This window comes from Bufo bufo, chromosome 3, assembly GCF_905171765.1.
Source record: "Bufo bufo chromosome 3, aBufBuf1.1, whole genome shotgun sequence".
In the NCBI taxonomy this organism is placed as follows: Eukaryota; Metazoa; Chordata; class Amphibia; order Anura; family Bufonidae; genus Bufo; species Bufo bufo.
The window spans coordinates 28,141,676-28,159,680 of record NC_053391.1 but is presented as its reverse complement, the minus strand read 5'-3'; the positions used below and the strand labels follow the sequence as shown (position 1 = coordinate 28,159,680).

The following is an 18,005-nucleotide window of genomic DNA, read 5'->3' as shown; positions in this document are numbered from 1 at the left end:
GTCGCCCATCTTCTAAATTCAGCACAATATGACTCAGCCTTATGTTCTCCCTGACACAAGCTATGCAGCTTAGATTCGGCCAGAGAGACCCGGTCTGGGTCATCATAAATCAGGCCCAGGGCTCTGAAAAATTAATCCACCAATCGGAGGGACTGCAAATCGATCAGCAGAGAAAAAGCCCAGGACTAAACATCACCTTTTAGCAGAGAAATGATAATCCCCACTCTTTGATTTTCGTCTCCAGATGAAATCGGACGCAGGCAAAAATATAATTTACAAGACTCCCTGAACTAAAGTTATCAGTTCCCCCGGAAAACCTATCTGGGAGAGCGACCTTTGGTTCAAGGCTGACCTGGTTCCCACCAGCGGCGCCAGACATCTGACACTGTGCAACCGAATTGCGGAGGTCAGCAACTTCCAAAGACAATCCCTGCATGCGATCCACCAGTGCATCAACAGCTTCCATTTTGCACAGAGCAAGAAAAAAAAAATGATGTAGGGGCGGTTTATAATGTCATGGTAGGTGAGGGAAGGGAAGAAAACCAAACACAACAAAATTAAACAAACCAGCAGGCTAGGGAACAGGTAGAGGCCACCTCCTGATGATTCCTGAGCCTTTCCCTGACTGCTACCAACATGAACAAATCTCAATGGTAGAAGTGTTCATGCACTCCAACCTAAGCCTTGCTACAACTGACACAAACCCTCAGCTAGGGAGCAGGCAAAAAGACAACCAGTTCATTGCACAAGATGAAGGAACCAGCGTCTACCTAAGGCCTAGCCAGTACAAACAACAGAAGGGAAGGAAGGAGGACTTAACTGAAGACTAACTGGGAGCAGGAGATCCACCAAACACCAGCAGAGAACTCCAGGAGAAACTATGAATCTTCTCAGATCACTCGCAGGGCAGGGCGAGACAGGTGTCATCCAGTATTTATTAAACGGATCCGGTTTTCTGGAACACTTGGTACCGGATCTGTAATTAATACATTTCAATGGAAATTAATGCCAGATCCGGCATTTTGGAAAGTGTTCTGGAATTTTGGCCGGAGAAAATACTGCAGCATGCTGCGGTATTTTCTCCGGCCAAATACCAAAAGAGTGACTGAACTAGAGAGATCCTGATGCATACTGAATGGATTGCTTTCCATTCAAAATGCATTAGGATAAAACTGAAGCGTTTTTTTCCGGTATTGAGCCCCTATGACGGAACTCAATACCGGAAAACTTTAACGCAAATGTGAAAGTACCCTAAATAATATAATTCAAATGGAGGTTTAAATGTGTTATCTTATAAAGACATCTCTCTCATTTAGTTATATAGCTACTGAATGAGACAGATGTTTTAGAAGCGATGTCTGTACCTTTAACATACATATCTCCTTGAGAAGCCAATTTGATCCTAAAGGGTTAATTCAATCTGAATGAGGATCTCCTCTAATCTAAACTCTGTGTCATTTCTTTTATCTCTGCTGACTGTCCCAGCTGTCCCTTATCACTGCTGCAACCTGGTCATTAGACTCAGTGTATTGTTCTACGGAGGTGACACACCATTCTTATAACTCCGTAACTTAGCTGATGACTCACGATTCTTGAACTCAAAGAATTGAATGCGTCTATAAAGGATCATTTGATTATTTTAACTAGTAGACTCATTAGATTCTTAGACTCAGTGTACTGTGTGTGACTCACTGCTTGCTTCACAGATCTGATTGGTTGCAGAGCGGGGAGTGGAGAGGCTGGCAGAAGCCTAGCTTCCACTCTAGGATCATGTTACACAAGACCTGCTGCTAGAGTCTCTGCTACCTCACAATGAGCTGCTTCAAACCGAGCTCAGTCAGATGAATAGACTCCTTCAGTTCAGTGTAAAGAATCGATTCAAAAGAACGATTCGTTCATGAACCGGACATCTCTAGATGACCCTCTCCTGACTGATGTTGAGAGGAGGTGCCCATGATGTTCGTGCAGAATGAAGCTATGGAGTCATGATTATGTTGAACCAGACAGAGCACAATGGCAGTATACAGTATCTCAAGTACAGTTTATCCAAATGTATGTAGCTTGTGCTAGGAGTGGTAGATCTCTGTCCTCTCAATACCAGTATATTGATTCCCATCCTCTGAGTACTGCACTATTTACTTATAGTCCCGTTCCCTTTCCCACAGTCTTGTCTCAGCCCAGTTCAATCAACCCGCCTCTCTCTCTTTAGTAGTCTTATACAGCTCTGTGAGGGTATGGTGGGTCTTGGAATACGCCTGGTGTAGTAGGTGCTGACCTTCCAGCAGCAAGCTGTGCACAAACTGCAGGTTTCAAGATCTCTGCTTGCGGAGCACATTCGGATATGTCCCAGGAGCTGCTCCATCCACCACCTTCCTCTGACTGAAGCAGGGTCGGAACTTTCTTCAACAGGATATGTGGTCCACTATATAGATACTAAGCTCCATCCACAGACAAACTAATCAGGACATATCACATCAGCCCGCAATAATAGTACATTCTGGTATAATAGCACAATAGAGTATAAGGCAATAGCAGCAGATGAGCAAATTATACACATGCCAAAAGTTTTGAGACTAACTGTTCTGTCTTCATACACATTTACACAGTGTGCAGTCTGACATTCAGCATAAACCATTCCTGTCTTCCAAATAAGTGGATTGTTCTTTGTAGTCTAACTTTTTTTATTGGTAGTGATGGACGAACATCGGCCAGGATTGTACACGAACGAGCGTTCGCGATCAAATCTTCACGAACAGCGCATTCGCGGCAGGCCCCATTGACTTTACTGTAGGCCAGTACAAACCCCAAAAATTAGGCATTTACCTGACAGAAAAGGCCTTATATGCCGGTGTATATACATAAGACAAAAAACATTCTTTGTTCTGAGTGGTGGCGGATATGTGTGGGCTGGCATAAGGAAATTCAATTGCATGTGGTCGTCACAGGTTTTGAATTCCTCCGAGATCCATGCCTCCATTTTTAGAAATGTGAGGTAGTCCACACTGTCGTGAGCTAGGCGAGTGCGCTTATCGGTCACGATCCCCCCCCCTGCTGCGCTGAACGTCCTTTCGGACAGGACATTCGACGAGGGGCAAGCCAAGAGTTCCGTGGCAAATTGTGCCAGCTCTGGCCACAGGTCAAGCCTGCACACCCAGTAGTCCAGGGGTTCCTCGCTTCTCAGAGCGTCCACATCGGCCGTTAACCCGATGTAGTGGAACACCTGTCGGTCTAGGCGTTCCCTGAGGCTGGATCCGGAAGGCGGCTGTCGATTGGTTGGCTGCAAGAATGATCTCCTATCCAAAGTGACCAATACATCTTCAAACCTCCCTCTTCTTGCAGGCGTGGTAGGATTGGTACCCGCACCTGTTTCGCTTTGGGTGGAAATACCTCTGCCAGCGCCCGCAACAGCAGAATGCAGCATCTCTCGCAGCAAGGCCTGGAAATGCTGCATTCTGACAGCCCTCTGTGATGCTGGTAACATGTCCGCCATTTTGTGTTTGTACCGGGGGTTTAAGTATGTTGCCACCAAGTACTGGTCCTTGCCCTTTATGCTTTTTATATGGGGGTCCCTCTTCAAACACTGGAGCATGAAGGCCCCCATTTGCACTAAATTGGAAGCTCCTGCTTATCGCCCAGGAGAATGTCATCCTCGGTCTCCTCCCCCCAGCCACAGACAACACCAGGGATCCCCTAAAAGTTAAAAGTCCCCCTTTAAGCCTGCTCTTCTTGCTCCTCCTTTACTCAGCCACCATCCTCCTCTGACTCCTCTTCAGCCCGCCCCTGGGAATTCATTCAGCATTGCGACTTCCTCATCTTCCAGCTCCTGCTCTTCGACGGCTTGATCAATGACACAGCACAATGCACGCTCCAGAAAGAAGGCGTAAGGTACAATGTCACTGATGGAGCCCTGGCTCCGACTGACCAATTTGTTTATCTCATCAAATGGCCGCAGAAGTCTGCATGCATGCTTCATGAGCAGCCACTAGCGCAGTGAAAATAAACCAAGCTCCCCAGAACCTGTCCTGCTGCAGAGTTCATACAGATAGTCGTTAACGGCACATTGCTGCTGGAGCAGCCTACCAAGCATATACAAGGTGGAGTTCCAGTGCGTCTGGCTGTCACAAATGTCTGATGGGCAAGTGGTGTCGCCGCTGAACGTCAGCAAGGCAAGCCATGGCCGTATAAGATCTTCTAACATGGCCAGAGATTTTCCTGGCCTGCTGCAAAACATCCTGGACCCTGGGGTATTTGGCAACAAATCGCTGCACGACTAAGTTCAGGACATGTGCCATGCACGGCATGTGTGTAATTTTGCCCTGTTTCAGCGCGCTCAGCACACTGCTTTACCAACTGTCAAATTGAGCAGGGTTAGCCACTGATCGGCCTGTGACTGCAGAGCTAAAAGCAGTGCAGGAATGGTGTGGCTCTTGGCTTGCAGGCACAACAGCCGCAGCACAGCATAGCAACGTCTCACCTGAGACGTCAAATTGGTTTTGGGGAGCTTGGGGGGCGCAGTGGAAGAGGCGGTAGCAGTGGAAAAGGAGGAGTCAGCCGAGGAGGAGACGGAGGATGGAATAGGAGGAGGAGAAAAGGCACAGCTGCATGCAATCCTTGGCGGTAACACCAAATCCACACGGGAGCCACGGATTACATGCTTGACGGGCGTCAGAAGGTTCACCCAGTGGGCAGTAAGCTATGTACCTTCCTTGCCCATGTTTGCTAGACCACGTGTCTGTGGTCAGATGTATCTTGGCACCAACACTGTGTGCCAGAGATATATTCACTTGCCGCTGAACATGGCCATATACCTCTGTTAAGCCCTTTTTGGAGAAATATTTCCTTCCGGGGAACTTCCATTGCGGTGTGCCAATGGCCACCAATTTTCTAAAGGCCTCCGAGTCTACCAGTTAATATGACAGTAGTTGTTGGGCTAGCAGTTCTGACAAGCCAGCGGTCAGCCGTTGGGCAAGAGGGTTATCCGGTGTCATCAACTTTTTACGCTCGGACATTAGGGCCACTGAAGCCTGCCTTCTGCCAGATGACCGTGACGAATGCACGGTGGAAGGTGGAGTGGAGAACAAATGGGAGGAGAGAGGAGAAGGAGAGGAGGCAGGACGTGGAGCATCGGGAGTGTGGCTTTGTGGGTTCTGATGGCGTTGCTCCCTCTATGCTCTGTGTTGGGAGGCCAGGTGCCTTCTTAAGGCGGTCGTCCCTAGGTGAGTGTTGGACTTACCGTGACTTAAGCGTTGACAGCACAGGCTGCAGATGGCAACACTATTGTCAGCAGCTGATACGTTAAAAAAAAGCCCACACTGCGGAGCCATATGCCGGTGTCCTGGGAGCGTCAGATGTGACTGTGCATGGTGGATGGCTCGCTCCAGATACATTTGGAGTCTGCTTTTTGCCTCCTGTGCCATGCGAGCTCTGCCTGCTTCTCCTCCCTCTCTGCTGCTCCGTCTCTCCCTCTGAACCCTCCTCTTCCTCTCTTGTTTGCACCCACGTGACGTCCATTAACACCTCATCATCGTCACCTGCACCACCACTGACATTTGAGATCTCGGAGTAGGCAGCAACAGCGGGGACCTCCCTCCTTGGGCTGATCTGGGTACTGTCGTCACACCACTGGGTGGCGGCCGTTGCTACCTCCTCTTCCTTATCAGATGTCAAGAATGGCTGCACATCGGTAAAGTCTTGGAATGGATGGGAAAATAATTCCTCCGACTTGAGTGGAGGGGCTATGGTGGTGGTGGTGTATTTGGGGGTGCTCACAGCAGAGAGTGAGGAGGGTGCAGAAGCAGAAGGGTGAGTGAGCCACTCAACCAACTCTGGTGCGCCCTTGAAAGTAATCGCATGCGCCTTCTCCAACTTTCCACTTAGGCTCCAGCCTGGTGCACCTGACTTCCCACTTAGGCTCCGGCCTGGTGCACCTGCCCAACCCCTACCACCCGATATACCTCTTCCTATGCCTGTCATTTTCAAAATGACCCTGTGCCAAAGTCCCTAGAAAAAAGCAGTATTTGTGGAAGCAGTTATATCGCAGGCCTCAATCAATATTTGGTGGAAACAGGTATATTTGGTGGAAATAAACATTTTCTAAAGAGATTGTTCATTTCGTATTTTCCTAACCCAGGAAATATGAAGGAAAAATATGAAGCCTATGGATTGGAGGTGACCTTAAGGTCATCTTCCTTCTTGTACCAACCAGCTGTGTGATAAGGATCTGTCCTTCTCTTTTGAAGCTCTGACCAGGCTTAAGGATTGTGAATACTCATGCTGTGTTGGGGTCGCTCAGACTAGAGAGAAGGCCTGTTTATGAGGTTTTGTCATGATTAGGGATGAGCGAACCTGAACTGTATAGTTAGGGTTCGTACCGAATTTTGTGGTGTGTTCGTGACACGGACCCGAACCTGAACATTTACGTAAAAGTCCGGGTTCGGTGTTCGGCGCTTTCTTGGCGCTTTTTGAAAGGCTGCAAAGCAGCCAATCAACAAGCGTCATACTACTTGCCCCAAGAGGCCATCACAGCCATGCCTACTATTGGCATGGCTGTGATTGGCCAGTGCAGCATGTGACCCAGCCTCTATTTAAGCTGGAGTCACGTAGTGACGCACGTCACTCTGCTCTGATCAGTGTAGGGATAGGATGCAGCTGCTGCTGTTAGGGCCAGATTAGGCAGGGATTTACTCATCAAAAACACTTAATGAAGTGATCGATCTACAGCTGTGTATCATTCAACTTCTGCTAGTTAATAGCTCATTGTTTTTCTGTCACTTTTTTCTGGGGTGATCGGCGGCCATTTTGTGTCTTGTGGTGTGCCAGCACAAGCTGCCACCAAGTCCATTTAATCATCAATAGTGTGTGTTTTTTTTTTTTTTTTGCTATATCCTACATCAGGGGCTTGGCTGTGCTTGCTATTTTATTGAGGGGTGAAATACAATTGCCAAAATAGCAGTACCCTAAATCTGGTGTTTCAGCTGTGGCTAGCCAATTTTAATACTGTCTGCTGTCTGGCAAAGGATATATTTTTTTCTGGGGTGAAATTCAATTCCCAAAATAGCAATACCATAAATCTGGTGTTCCAGCTGTGGCTGGACAAGTTTTCTAGTGTCCGTCAAAGCACAGTTTTTGTTCTGGGTTGAAATTCAATTCCCAAAATAGCAATTCCCTAAATCAGTGGTTTCTGCTGTAGCAGGCCAAGTTTAAATCTATCCATAAAATGGTATATTACATTTAAGGTGCAAATTCAAGTGCTGATAGGGTCATCCTCAATAACTTCACACCCTACCGTGCTTCTCCAAGTCTAATTCTGTCCGTAAAGGGATACCTGTCATCCAGGGCCTAAATACTAGGCCTACAATTTATATTCAGCTAAATCTGTGGTTACTGCTGTGCCTGTGTTAGTGTAATACGGTACCTAAATAGATAGCCAGATAGTGTTAGGTGCCTGTAAAAAAAAGGCCTGAATTTGAATTCAATACATTGGGCCAAATTATTTTTTTCTTATTGTGGTGAACGGTAACAATGAGGAAAACATCTAGTAAGGGACGCGGACATGGTCGTGGTGGTGTTAGTGGACCCTCTGGTGCTGGGAGAGGACTGGCCGTTCTGCCACAGCCACACGTCCTAGTGTACCAACTACCTCAGGTCCCAGTAGACGGCAGAATTTACAGCGATATTTGGTAGGGCCCAAAGCCGTTCTAAGGATGGTAAGGCCTGAGCAGGTACAGGCATTAGTCAATTGGGTGGCCGACAGTGGATCCAGCACGTTCACATTATCTCCCACCCAGTCTTCTGCAGAAAGCGCACAGATGGCGCCTGAAAACCAAGCCCATCAGTCTGTCACATCACCCCCATGCATATCAGCGAAACTGTTTGAGCTTCAACTTATGCAGCAGTCTCTTATGCTGTTTGAAGACTCTGCTGGCAGGGTTTCCCAAGGGCATCCACCTAGCCCTTCCCCAGCGGTGGAAGACATAGAATGCACTGACGCACAACCACTTATGTTTCCTGATGATGAGGACATGGGAATACCACCTCAGCACGATGAAACACAGGTGCCAACTGCTGCGTCTTTCTGCAGTGTGCAGACTGAACAGGAGGTCAGGGAGGATGACTGGGTGGAAGACGATGCAGGGTCGATGAGGTCCTAGACCCCACATGGAATGAAGGTTGTGCCACTGACTTTCAGAGTTCGGAGGAAGAGGCAGTGGTGAGACCGAGCCAAGAGCGTAGCAAAAGAGGGAGCAGTGGGCAAAAGCAGAACACCCGCCGCCAAGTGAGTTTGCCTGCTACTGGCCACCGCCACCTGGGACCGAGCACCCCAAAGGCAGCTTCAAGGAGTTCCCTGGCGTGGCAGTTCTTCAAACAATGTGCTGACGACAAGACCCAAGTGGTTTGCACGCTGTGCCATCAGAGCCTGAAGCGAGGCATTAACGTTCTGAACCTTAGCACAACCTGCATGACCAGGCATCTGCATGCAAAGCATGAACTGCAGTGGAGTAAACACCTTAAAAACAAGGAACTCACTTAGGCTCCCCCTGCTACCTCTTCTGCTGCTGCCTCGGCCTCTTCCTCCGCCTCTGGAGGAACGTTGGCACCTGCAGCCCAGCAAACAGAGGATGTACCACCAACACCACCACCTCCGTCACCAAGCATCTCCACCATGTCACACGGCAGCATTCAGCTCTCCATCTCACAAACATTTGAGAGAAAGCGTAAATTCCCACCTAGCCACCCTCGATCCCTGGCCCTGAATGCTAGCATTTCTAAACTACTGGCCTATGAAATGCTGTCGGGCTGGTGGACACAGACAGCTTCAAACAGCTCATGTCGCTTGCTGTCCCACAGTATGTTGTTCCCAGCCGGCACTACTTCTCCAAGAGAGCCGTGCCTTCCCTGCACAACCAAGTATCCGATAAAATCAAGTGTGCACTGCGCAACGCCATCTCTGGCAAGGTCCATCTAACCTCAGATACGTGGATCAGTAAGCACGGCCAGGGACGCTATATCTCCCTAACTGCACACTGGGTAAATGTAGTGGCGGCTGGGCCCCAGGCGTAGAGCTCTTTGTCGCACGTCCTTCCGCCACCAAGGATTGCAGGGCAACATTCTTTGCCTCCTGTAGCCGCCTCCTCCTACTCGGCTTCCTCCTCCTCTTCTTCCACCTGCTCATCCAGTCAGCCACACACCTTCATCACCAACTTCAGCACAGCCCGGGATAAACGTCAGTAGGCCATTCTGAAACTCATATGTTTGGGGGACAGGCCCCACACCGCGCAGGAGTTGTGGCGGGGTATTGAACAACAGACCGACGAGTGGTTGCTGCCGGTGAGCCTCAAGCCCGGCCTGGTGGTGTGCGATAATGGGCGAAATCTCGTCGCAGCTCTGGGACTAGCCGGTTTGACGCACATCCCTTGCCTGGCGCATGTGCTGAATTTGGTGGTGCAGAAGTTTATTCAGAACTACCCCGATGTCAGAGATGCTGCATAAAGTGCGGGCCGTCTGTGCGCGCTTCCGGCATTCACATCCTGCCGCTGCACAGCGTAACTTCGGCCTTCCCGCTCACCGCCTCATATGCGACGTGCCCACCAGGTGGAACTCCACCTTGCACATGCTGGACAGACTGTGCGAGCAGCAGCAGGCCATAGTGGAGTTTCAGCTGCAGCACTCACGGGTCAGTCGCACTGCGGAACAGCACCACTTCACCACCAATGACTGGGCCTCCATGCGAGACCTGTGTGCCCTGTTGCGCTGTTTCGAGTACTCCACCAACATGGCCAGTAGTGGCGCTGACGCCGTTATCAGCGTTACAATACCACTTCTATGTCTCCTTGAGAAAACACTTAGGGCAATGATGGGCTCTTGCACAAGAGCACCTGGATGTTCCACAGCAGTACTGGCAAAATATTCTGTGGACAGATGAAACCAAAGTTGAGTTGTTTGGAAGAAACTATGTGTGGAGAAAACTATGTGTGGAGAAAAAGAGGCACAGCACACCAACATCAAACTTCATCCCAACTGTGAAGTATGGTGGTGGGGGCATCATGGTTTGGGGCTGCTTTGCTGCGTCAGGGCCTCGACGGATTGCTATCAACGAAGGAAAAATTAATTCCCAAGTTTATCAAGACATTTTTCAGGAGAACTTAAGGCCATCTGTCCACCAGCTGAAGCTCAACAGAAGATGAGTGTTGCAACAGGACAACAACCCATAGAAGTAAATCAACAACAGAATGGCTTAAACAGAAGAAAATACGCCTTCTGGAGTGGCCCAGTCAGAGTCCTGACCTCAACCCGATTGAGATGCTGTGGAATGACCTCAAGAAAGCGATTCACACCAGACATCCCAAGAATATTGCTGAACTGAAACAGTTCTGTAAAAAGGAATGGTCAAGAATTACTCCTGACCGTTGTGCACGTCTGATCTGCAACTACAGGAAACGTTTGGTTGCAGTTATTGCTGTCAGAGGAGGTTCAACCAGATATTAAATCCAAGGATTCACATACTTTTTCCACCTGCACTGTGAATGTTTACATGGTGTGTTCAATAAAACATGGTAATATTTAATTATTTGTGTCTTATTAGTTTAAGGAGACTGAGATTGTCTATTGTTTTGACTTAGATGAAGATCAGATCACATTTTATGACCAATTTGTGCAGAAATCCATATAATTCCAAAGGGTTCACATACTTTTTCTTGCAACTGTACTTCCAGCCACATAATCACTTGATGTTTTCTGTCCGGTGAATGCCTAATGTTTGGGGCCTGTACTCCCGTGGCCTAAATTAAATTTTTCTAGGCTCCAGCAGGCCACATTTTTGACAGTTTCCCTTTAAGACGCTTAAAAATGGCCCCTGATTAAAATACATATTTTTTGGGGGAATTTTTGCCATTGATTCCCCCAGTGGTATGTCACTGTCCATGTTGTGGAATGATTTGTGCACTTCTTGTAAGTATTTGGTAGCTGCAATACTTCGTTCGTGCGTTTGCAAATCGGCCCCGGCTGATGTTCGTCCATTACTACAGATGACAGCTTCTAGGCCAGATCATAACCGATGACAACCCATTCCTGTCTAATTAATGCTTGGAGTTCACAATTTCTGTGTTTTTGTTTGTTCACCTGCTTTTTGAGGATTGACCACAGGTTCTCAATCGGACAGAGATCTGGGGGAGTATTTGGGTACATGTAATAGTTTTCTGAGTTGTAGTAGGTGCATGTACCAGTTTTTACAGGGCATTGGGGTCTACTTAGTGATCTTTAGAGGCTAATAGGATCCATGAACCAGCCTCTAAGAGATTTCTTTCTGGAGCATTTACTAGTCTTTAGGAGGTATTGGCCGCCAGTCGCTAGGACATTTTAAAATTCACACTAGTCCTAAAGCAGACTGTGGTCCACGTAACAAGTAGGCAAGGAGTAAAAGAGAAGTAAAGTCATCAAGGACTGAGACAGAGTCATTGTCATAGAAATTAGGAGAAAACCCATTTATTTTCCAACGGCATAAACACACTCCTCAATATTGAAGTTGCTACACCAAAGAGGAAAAGTCGCAAAATTATCACATGTTAATAATATTCAAATATAAAAAAATGGAAACGACATATTTAAAACATCTCGATTTATTCAGTATGGAATATGATCGCCACAAGCAGAAATACACCCACTTGCACACTTTGCCATGCTATCAGTGAGGTTATTAATGGTTGTTGGAGTAATGTTCTGCCATGCTGAATGCACGTGGGCACTCAAATCGTCAAGATCCACTGCTGACTGTTCCCTTTCGTATTGCCAACCAATAACTTCCCGGATATGCTTAATAAAAGACAAGTCCGGAGATGCTGCAGACCATAGTAACACGTTTAGCACAAGCAACATGCGGCCTGGAGTTGTCCTGTTGAAAAATGTATCCTGGGACACTTTGAAGAAATGATTGTACCACTGGTTCCATTATTAAATCAATGTAATGCAGAGCTGATCTGATTTTTGAGGTTTCATGCGGCTAAAGAACTTTGCTTCCAATCTGGTTTTTATGCCTCTCCCGCATGCCACTGATTGTAGCTAGGCTTTTGATAATTTGATGATTTGAACATCTTAATGACTCAAGCTGCTTTCTAGATTTGCATCAGCTTATAGCTTGTCTTTCTTGGTGTTGCAGGTTCAATGTTGAGGAATGTAATAGAAAACTTAGGGGGGTCATTTATTATACTGAAATAGCCTAATATTAGGCGTATTTCAGGTGCAGATAGCGGCGCAATGGTTAGTTGCTCCTCTCTCTGTGACTTCTTCCCATTCAGGCCAGGTCTAAAATCGGCCGGGAAAGGGAACGGTCCAGCAGGCCCGTCTCATTCATCATTTTCTACACCTGTTTTAGGCGTAGTTTAGTGAACATGTTTATTTTTTTTATTTTTTTTTATTAAAGACCAGAGTCAGTTTCTACCTTTATGTCCTTGCCCCAGGACTGATCACAGAGAGAGACCAGACATGGCTGCAGCATCTACTGGGTGATTTCTCTTACCCCAGAGCTGGTTATCAGGTGACATATTATCCAGCTCACTAGATGCTGCCGTGGAATCCGGTTCACTGTGTGAACAGTTCAGGGACAGGGAAGTAAATGCATAAGCTGGCATTTTTATTTAATAAATTATTTTAGAAAATTCACTATTTTCACCAATACTATTGAATAATGAAAAAGTTAAGGTACGTTGTAAAACTGGAAATGTGGGTTATGGTAAAAGAGAATGAGGAAAAGCTCAATCTATGAAATGCCTTCTTTAACACTGTATTTAGGCAAAATAATCTAATGACATGATTAGAGATAATACAAGTTCTCCGTGTAATGTCACCTACTGAAAGAGGGTTTCCAGGTTCTAGATATTGATAATCTGTCAAGTGTATAGTTACTCGATCAGTTGTTCTCAGCCACCCATGGTGCTGAAAAAAGGACAATATGTGGAGCAAAAAATTCTGTCCATTGTACCATAACCGTGCTGGGTTACGTTCACTTGAACAGGAGCAGAGCAGCAGTATCCCAGCACAGAGAGCTGTCTGCTTCCAGCTATATCCACTGTGTTTTTTCCAGCATCGGTCAGTCGGAGGATAGGTCATCATTATCTAGAAACCAGAAAACCCTTTAACTATGAAAGACGAAGTGCAGCACTGCAGTTAAGACACTAAAATTCACAATTCCCATGAATTAAAAAAATTGGCCAGCTTTTTTTGTTGTGGCTTGTCCCTAGGGTTGGCAGACACAAGATAGTAGGAAAAGTTTTTAAGACGACTACATTGTCCACCGCACTTCCTTCATTATTTCTTGACTAGGCGTATGCTCGAAGTCCCTTAGAAGACTATCTATAGATTACTCCAGACGCTCCAAAGCCTGCACGAAGTCTATGGGGCCCCACCCATACTTGCCTAGTACTCCTAAGTATGCTAATAATATCCCCACCCACTGCACGAGGTACCACTCTGTAACTGAGCTATTACACTGCTATACACACAGTACAATACAATACTATATATAACCGGGTTCCATCAACAGGACCACACAGCAGCCATTAAACATAATGGTTTAACATAACTTTTCTTTTTCTAGATGAAGACTGGATGAGAGGCTCCGACTCAGATCTCTTGTTATCTCCCTCTACTACTGCAGAAGATAATCCATCTTCAATAGGCAACACTAGAACTGTACAAAGACTGGGTAACACTTTTGCATGTTCTGAATGTGGGAAACGATTTAAAACTAAATATATTCTTTCCGTACATGAGAGGATTCACAAAGATGAAAGCTCATTTACATGTTCAGAATGTGGAAAACGTTTTAGTCAGAAATCAGATCTTGTGAGACATGAGAGAAGTCACACAGGAGAAAAGCCATTTTCATGCCCTGAATGTGAAAAGTGCTTCAGTCGCCAATCAATTCTTGTTAAACATGTGGTAACTTGCACAGGAGAGAAAACATTTTCGTGTTCAGAATGTGGGAAATCTTTCAACCAGAAATCAAATCTTGAACAGCATCAACGAAGTCACACAGGAGAGAAGCAATTTTCATGTTCAGAATGTGGAAAATGTTTTAACCAAAAGCTAAAACTTGTAAAACATCAAAAAATTCACACAGGAGAGAAGCCGCATTCATGTACAATATGTGGAAAGTGTTTTTACCAGAAATCAGACCTTGGGAAACATCAAAGAGTTCACACAGGGGAGAAGCCTTTTTCATGTTCAGAATGTGGGAAATGTTTTAAACAGAGATCATATCTTATGAAACATCAAAGAATTCACACAGGAGAGAAGCCATATTCGTGTTCAGATTGTGGGAAATGTTTTAGCTATAATTCGGATCTTATGAATCATCAAAGAACTCACACAGGAGAGAAGCCATATTCATGTTCTGAATGTGGGAAATGTTTTAGCCATAAAGCAAATCTATTGACACATCTAAGAATTCATACAGGAGAGAAGCCATTTTCATGTAGAGTATGTGGGAAACATTTTCGCCAGGTATCACAACTTGTGGAACATCATAAAACTCACGCAAGAAATGGTTTTCTCATGGAACATCTAGGAATTCACTCAGGGTAGAAGCTATCTTCATGTGCAGTATGTGGGCAGTGTTTTGAGTCTTGTATCATATTAGACAACTCACCCAGCTGAGTCATTGTAATGTTCAGATTATATGAAAAGTGGCAGGTGTGGAGCTCCAGATCTGTGTGTAGGATCTCCACATCAGGATGCCTTTTTGTGATGTATAATTTTATGGTGCTGTCGAGAGTTAGAAGATCACAGCTGCTTTTTTCCAAAAACAATGCCATATCTGTCCACATGTTGTGTGTGGTATTGTAGTTCTACCTTATTCACTTTAATAGAGCCAAGTTGCCATACCAGACGCAACCCATGAACAGGTGTGGCACTGTTTCTGAAAGAAATCAGCCATGTTTTCCAAATTCTGTACATTCTCTTTTAACCCTTTCCCACAAGATGATGACTTACATATATGTCTTAGAATGGCTACACGTTTTTTGTCCCACATGGTGAATGTTGTAATAAAAGATGATCTATAATTGCTGTTTCCTTGAATAAATAAGTTAATAAGTGATTAAAAAGACATGTACTGTACTAGTGAAACAATAATAAAACAAACAAAAAAGCCCTCACACGGTATGGCTCTCTTAATATGGCAGCACAAAGCCAAATATTTTTTTTTAAGGATTGTCTAAAAGTAGTCCAATAAATTCCATACATTTAGTTGCACTGTAATTCTTTACACCTGCAGCAGAGCAGAGAGTGAAGAGGTGGAGAAGATCCAAGGAGAGTAGATAACACAGGCTATTTAGAGAAAGCATACACAAATCAGTTTGCAAGGGAAGGCAGCAGCATCCTGGACACACAGATCAATCATGTACTCCTAGGAGGTATACACCCACATAAGTAAATTCTTAAACTAGGGGCAGATCACGAACTGAATAAAGAATGAAGATCGCAAACTAAAACTTGCTACAACTTTTTTTTCTTTTTTTTTTTTACTCATCATGGACAATGGGGGCATATCGCTAGGATATGCCCCCGTTGTTTTATAGGTGCAGGTCCCACCGCTGGGACCCACACCTATATCGAGAACGGAGCCCCACAAGGTGGTGGCTGGAGGACTCCGGTCCGGCCACCACCAAGCCGGCTCCCCATAGAAGTGAATAGGAGCATACCGCGCATGCGCGGCCCCCGCTCTCATTAATTTCTATGGGGCCGACAGAAAATAGCTGAGCCAGTGCTAGGCTGTATTCGCCGGCCCCATAGAAAATAGAAGGAGGGTGACTGCGCATGCACAGTGCGCCCTCCTTCACTTGCGGGGCTCTGTTCTCGATATAGGTGCGCACCTATAAGACAATCTACCATTTTTTCCTTAAACAATACATTATATTAGATGATCAACGTACCAGTAACACCATGGTCATGATGGGAATGTGATTGGTCAATAACCAGATGAATTAATTGCGGTACCTTGACAGTCAATTTTGAAGGAACTTATATATGACAGTAATTAATTTCTGAATAATACTATAGGACTACTATTCCGGAACATGACACTGGGTCTCTTGCTTTTGAGATCTCCCCCTTCTTTCTTACTTTTTTTCTTTTTTTCGTGACGAACTGATTTGTTGAGATGAATTGAATCTTGAATTAAATGTGAAATGTATCTAGATGGAATTCTATGATATGCACATATTCTCATATGTTCAGTTATAATTACATGTTCCCTTAATGATATGAAACACAAACTAAAGTGAAATATCTTATGTTTACGGCAGTCTGAAGAAGGCCACATGGCCGAAACGTAACATTTAAAGCCGCAATAACCATACAATAAAAAGAAATCAAGATTATTAAAATTACGCTGGAGTCTTTTTCTTCATTTATAATTGGGGCGGGAACCCTACTCCAAGCAAATCAGAACAGAGTGCGACAAGGTTATAAGACAATGGGGGCATCCTAGCGATATGCCCCCATTGTCCATGATGAGACAACCCCTTTAAGAGTAACATGTAAACACTGTGTTGAAGGTGCTATTTAACCCCCTCTCAAAAGGCTTTTCAGGAATATCTCTCCATGTGGCTGCATCTGTGAAGGGAATCATACCTTCCTGCTCCCCACTGCTGCGTTCTGGCTCCTTCGCTCCCCTGCTGACGCTCTCCGGTCTCCCAGTGTGAACAGCCAATGACTGGCCAGAGCAGTGACATGTCTTCCATGCATTGCATCTCACTACAGTGGTCAGCCATGGTCTGCAGTGGCCAAACCAGATGTTGACACCGCAATAGTGTGGAGAGTGGTAGCGGAGGAATTAAGAAGCCAGGATTCAGCAGCAAGCAGGAGAGTGTGCTTTCTTCCTCCAGGTTCTACCATGTGTGTGTATGGGGAGGAGGTCGATTGAAAGGCCCTCGAGAGTGAACAACCCTTTTAAGGTAGAGCTGTAACTATACTTGGCTATAGTGCCTACAGGGAATCTGGTGTAGTCTGAGACACATCTCCTGTCTCCTGATTGGTTATGGCTGCTGCTTTTTCACTCCATCAGCAGCTCAGCCTCCTCAAATGGGCAGCTGTGTATGAACACAAGCCCACCACTGGCTCACTGGGAATTAGGAGAATGTGTCAGCAAAAAATGACCTATTGTTTAAATTACGTTTTTATGTTGAGCATTTTATTTGATTTTTTATTTTTTTTATAATTTGGACCTTTTTCACTTAGATTACAGCTTTCTAAGCATGATCTGTGACCTGTGCAGAGGTCACGAGGGAGCTGATAAGCTGCAATGTCACCTATTGTGAATGGTCAACCCTGTGTTATCTATACAGAGTGTTACTAGACATGTAACTCTGCCTGTAATAAGTATATTCAGACCATGATCTTGTTACTAGTGGGGTACCTCAGGGATCTGTACTGGGACCCATATTGTTTAATATCTTTATCAGCGAAATTGCAGAAGGCCTCGATGGTAAGGTGTGTCTTTTTGCTGATGACACAAAGATTTGTAACAGGGTTGATGTTCCTGGAGGGATACACCAAATGGAAAAGGATTTAGGAAAACTAGAGGAATTGTCAAAATCTGGCAACTAAAATTTTATGTTGATAAGTGCAAGATAATGCACCTGGGACGTAAAAACCCAAGAGCAGAATATAAAATCAGTGATACAGTCCTAACCTCAGTATCTGAGGAAAGGGATTTAGGGGTCATTATTTCAGAAGACTTAAAGGTAGGCAGACAATGTCATAGAGCAGCAGGAAATGCTAGCAGAATGCTTGGGTGTATAGGGAGAGGCATTACCAGTAGAAAGAGGGAGGTGCTCATGCCGCTCTACAGAGCACAAGTGAGACCTAATTTGGAGTATTGTGCTCAGTACTGGAGACCATATCTCCAGAAGGATATTGATACTTTGGAGAGAGTTCAGAGAAGAGCTACTAAACTAGTACATGGATTGCAGGATAAAACTTACCAGGAAAGATTAAAGGACCTTAACATG

At 45.4% G+C, this 18,005-nt stretch overlaps 2 protein-coding genes across 2 annotated transcripts in view; both read left to right on the top strand.

Annotated features, from left to right (window-relative positions):
* The window catches only part of LOC120994418 (zinc finger protein 182-like), a 668,524-nt gene that overhangs the window by 135,848 nt on the left and 514,671 nt on the right, over positions 1-18,005 (top strand). The window lies entirely within an intron of this gene.
* LOC120994430 (gastrula zinc finger protein XlCGF17.1-like) lies at positions 1,928-15,127 on the top strand. The gene is made up of 2 exons (XM_040422993.1): positions 1,928-2,052; positions 13,589-15,127. The coding sequence occupies exons 1-2, from the start codon at positions 1,986-1,988 to the stop codon at positions 14,575-14,577; spliced, it is 1,056 nt and encodes a 351-aa protein (XP_040278927.1). The 5' UTR covers positions 1,928-1,985; the 3' UTR covers positions 14,578-15,127.

What these genes read in the sequence shown, in the direction of transcription:
- LOC120994430 (XM_040422993.1), top strand. Translation starts at nt 1,986, where the DNA reads ATGATTATGTTGAACCAGACAGAGCACAATGGCAGTATACAGTATCTC. An exon ending in CAAGTACAGTTTATCCAAAT is followed by an intron (nt 2,053 to 13,588) that starts GTATGTAGCTTG and finishes TTCTTTTTCTAG; the next exon opens with ATGAAGACTGGATGAGAGGC.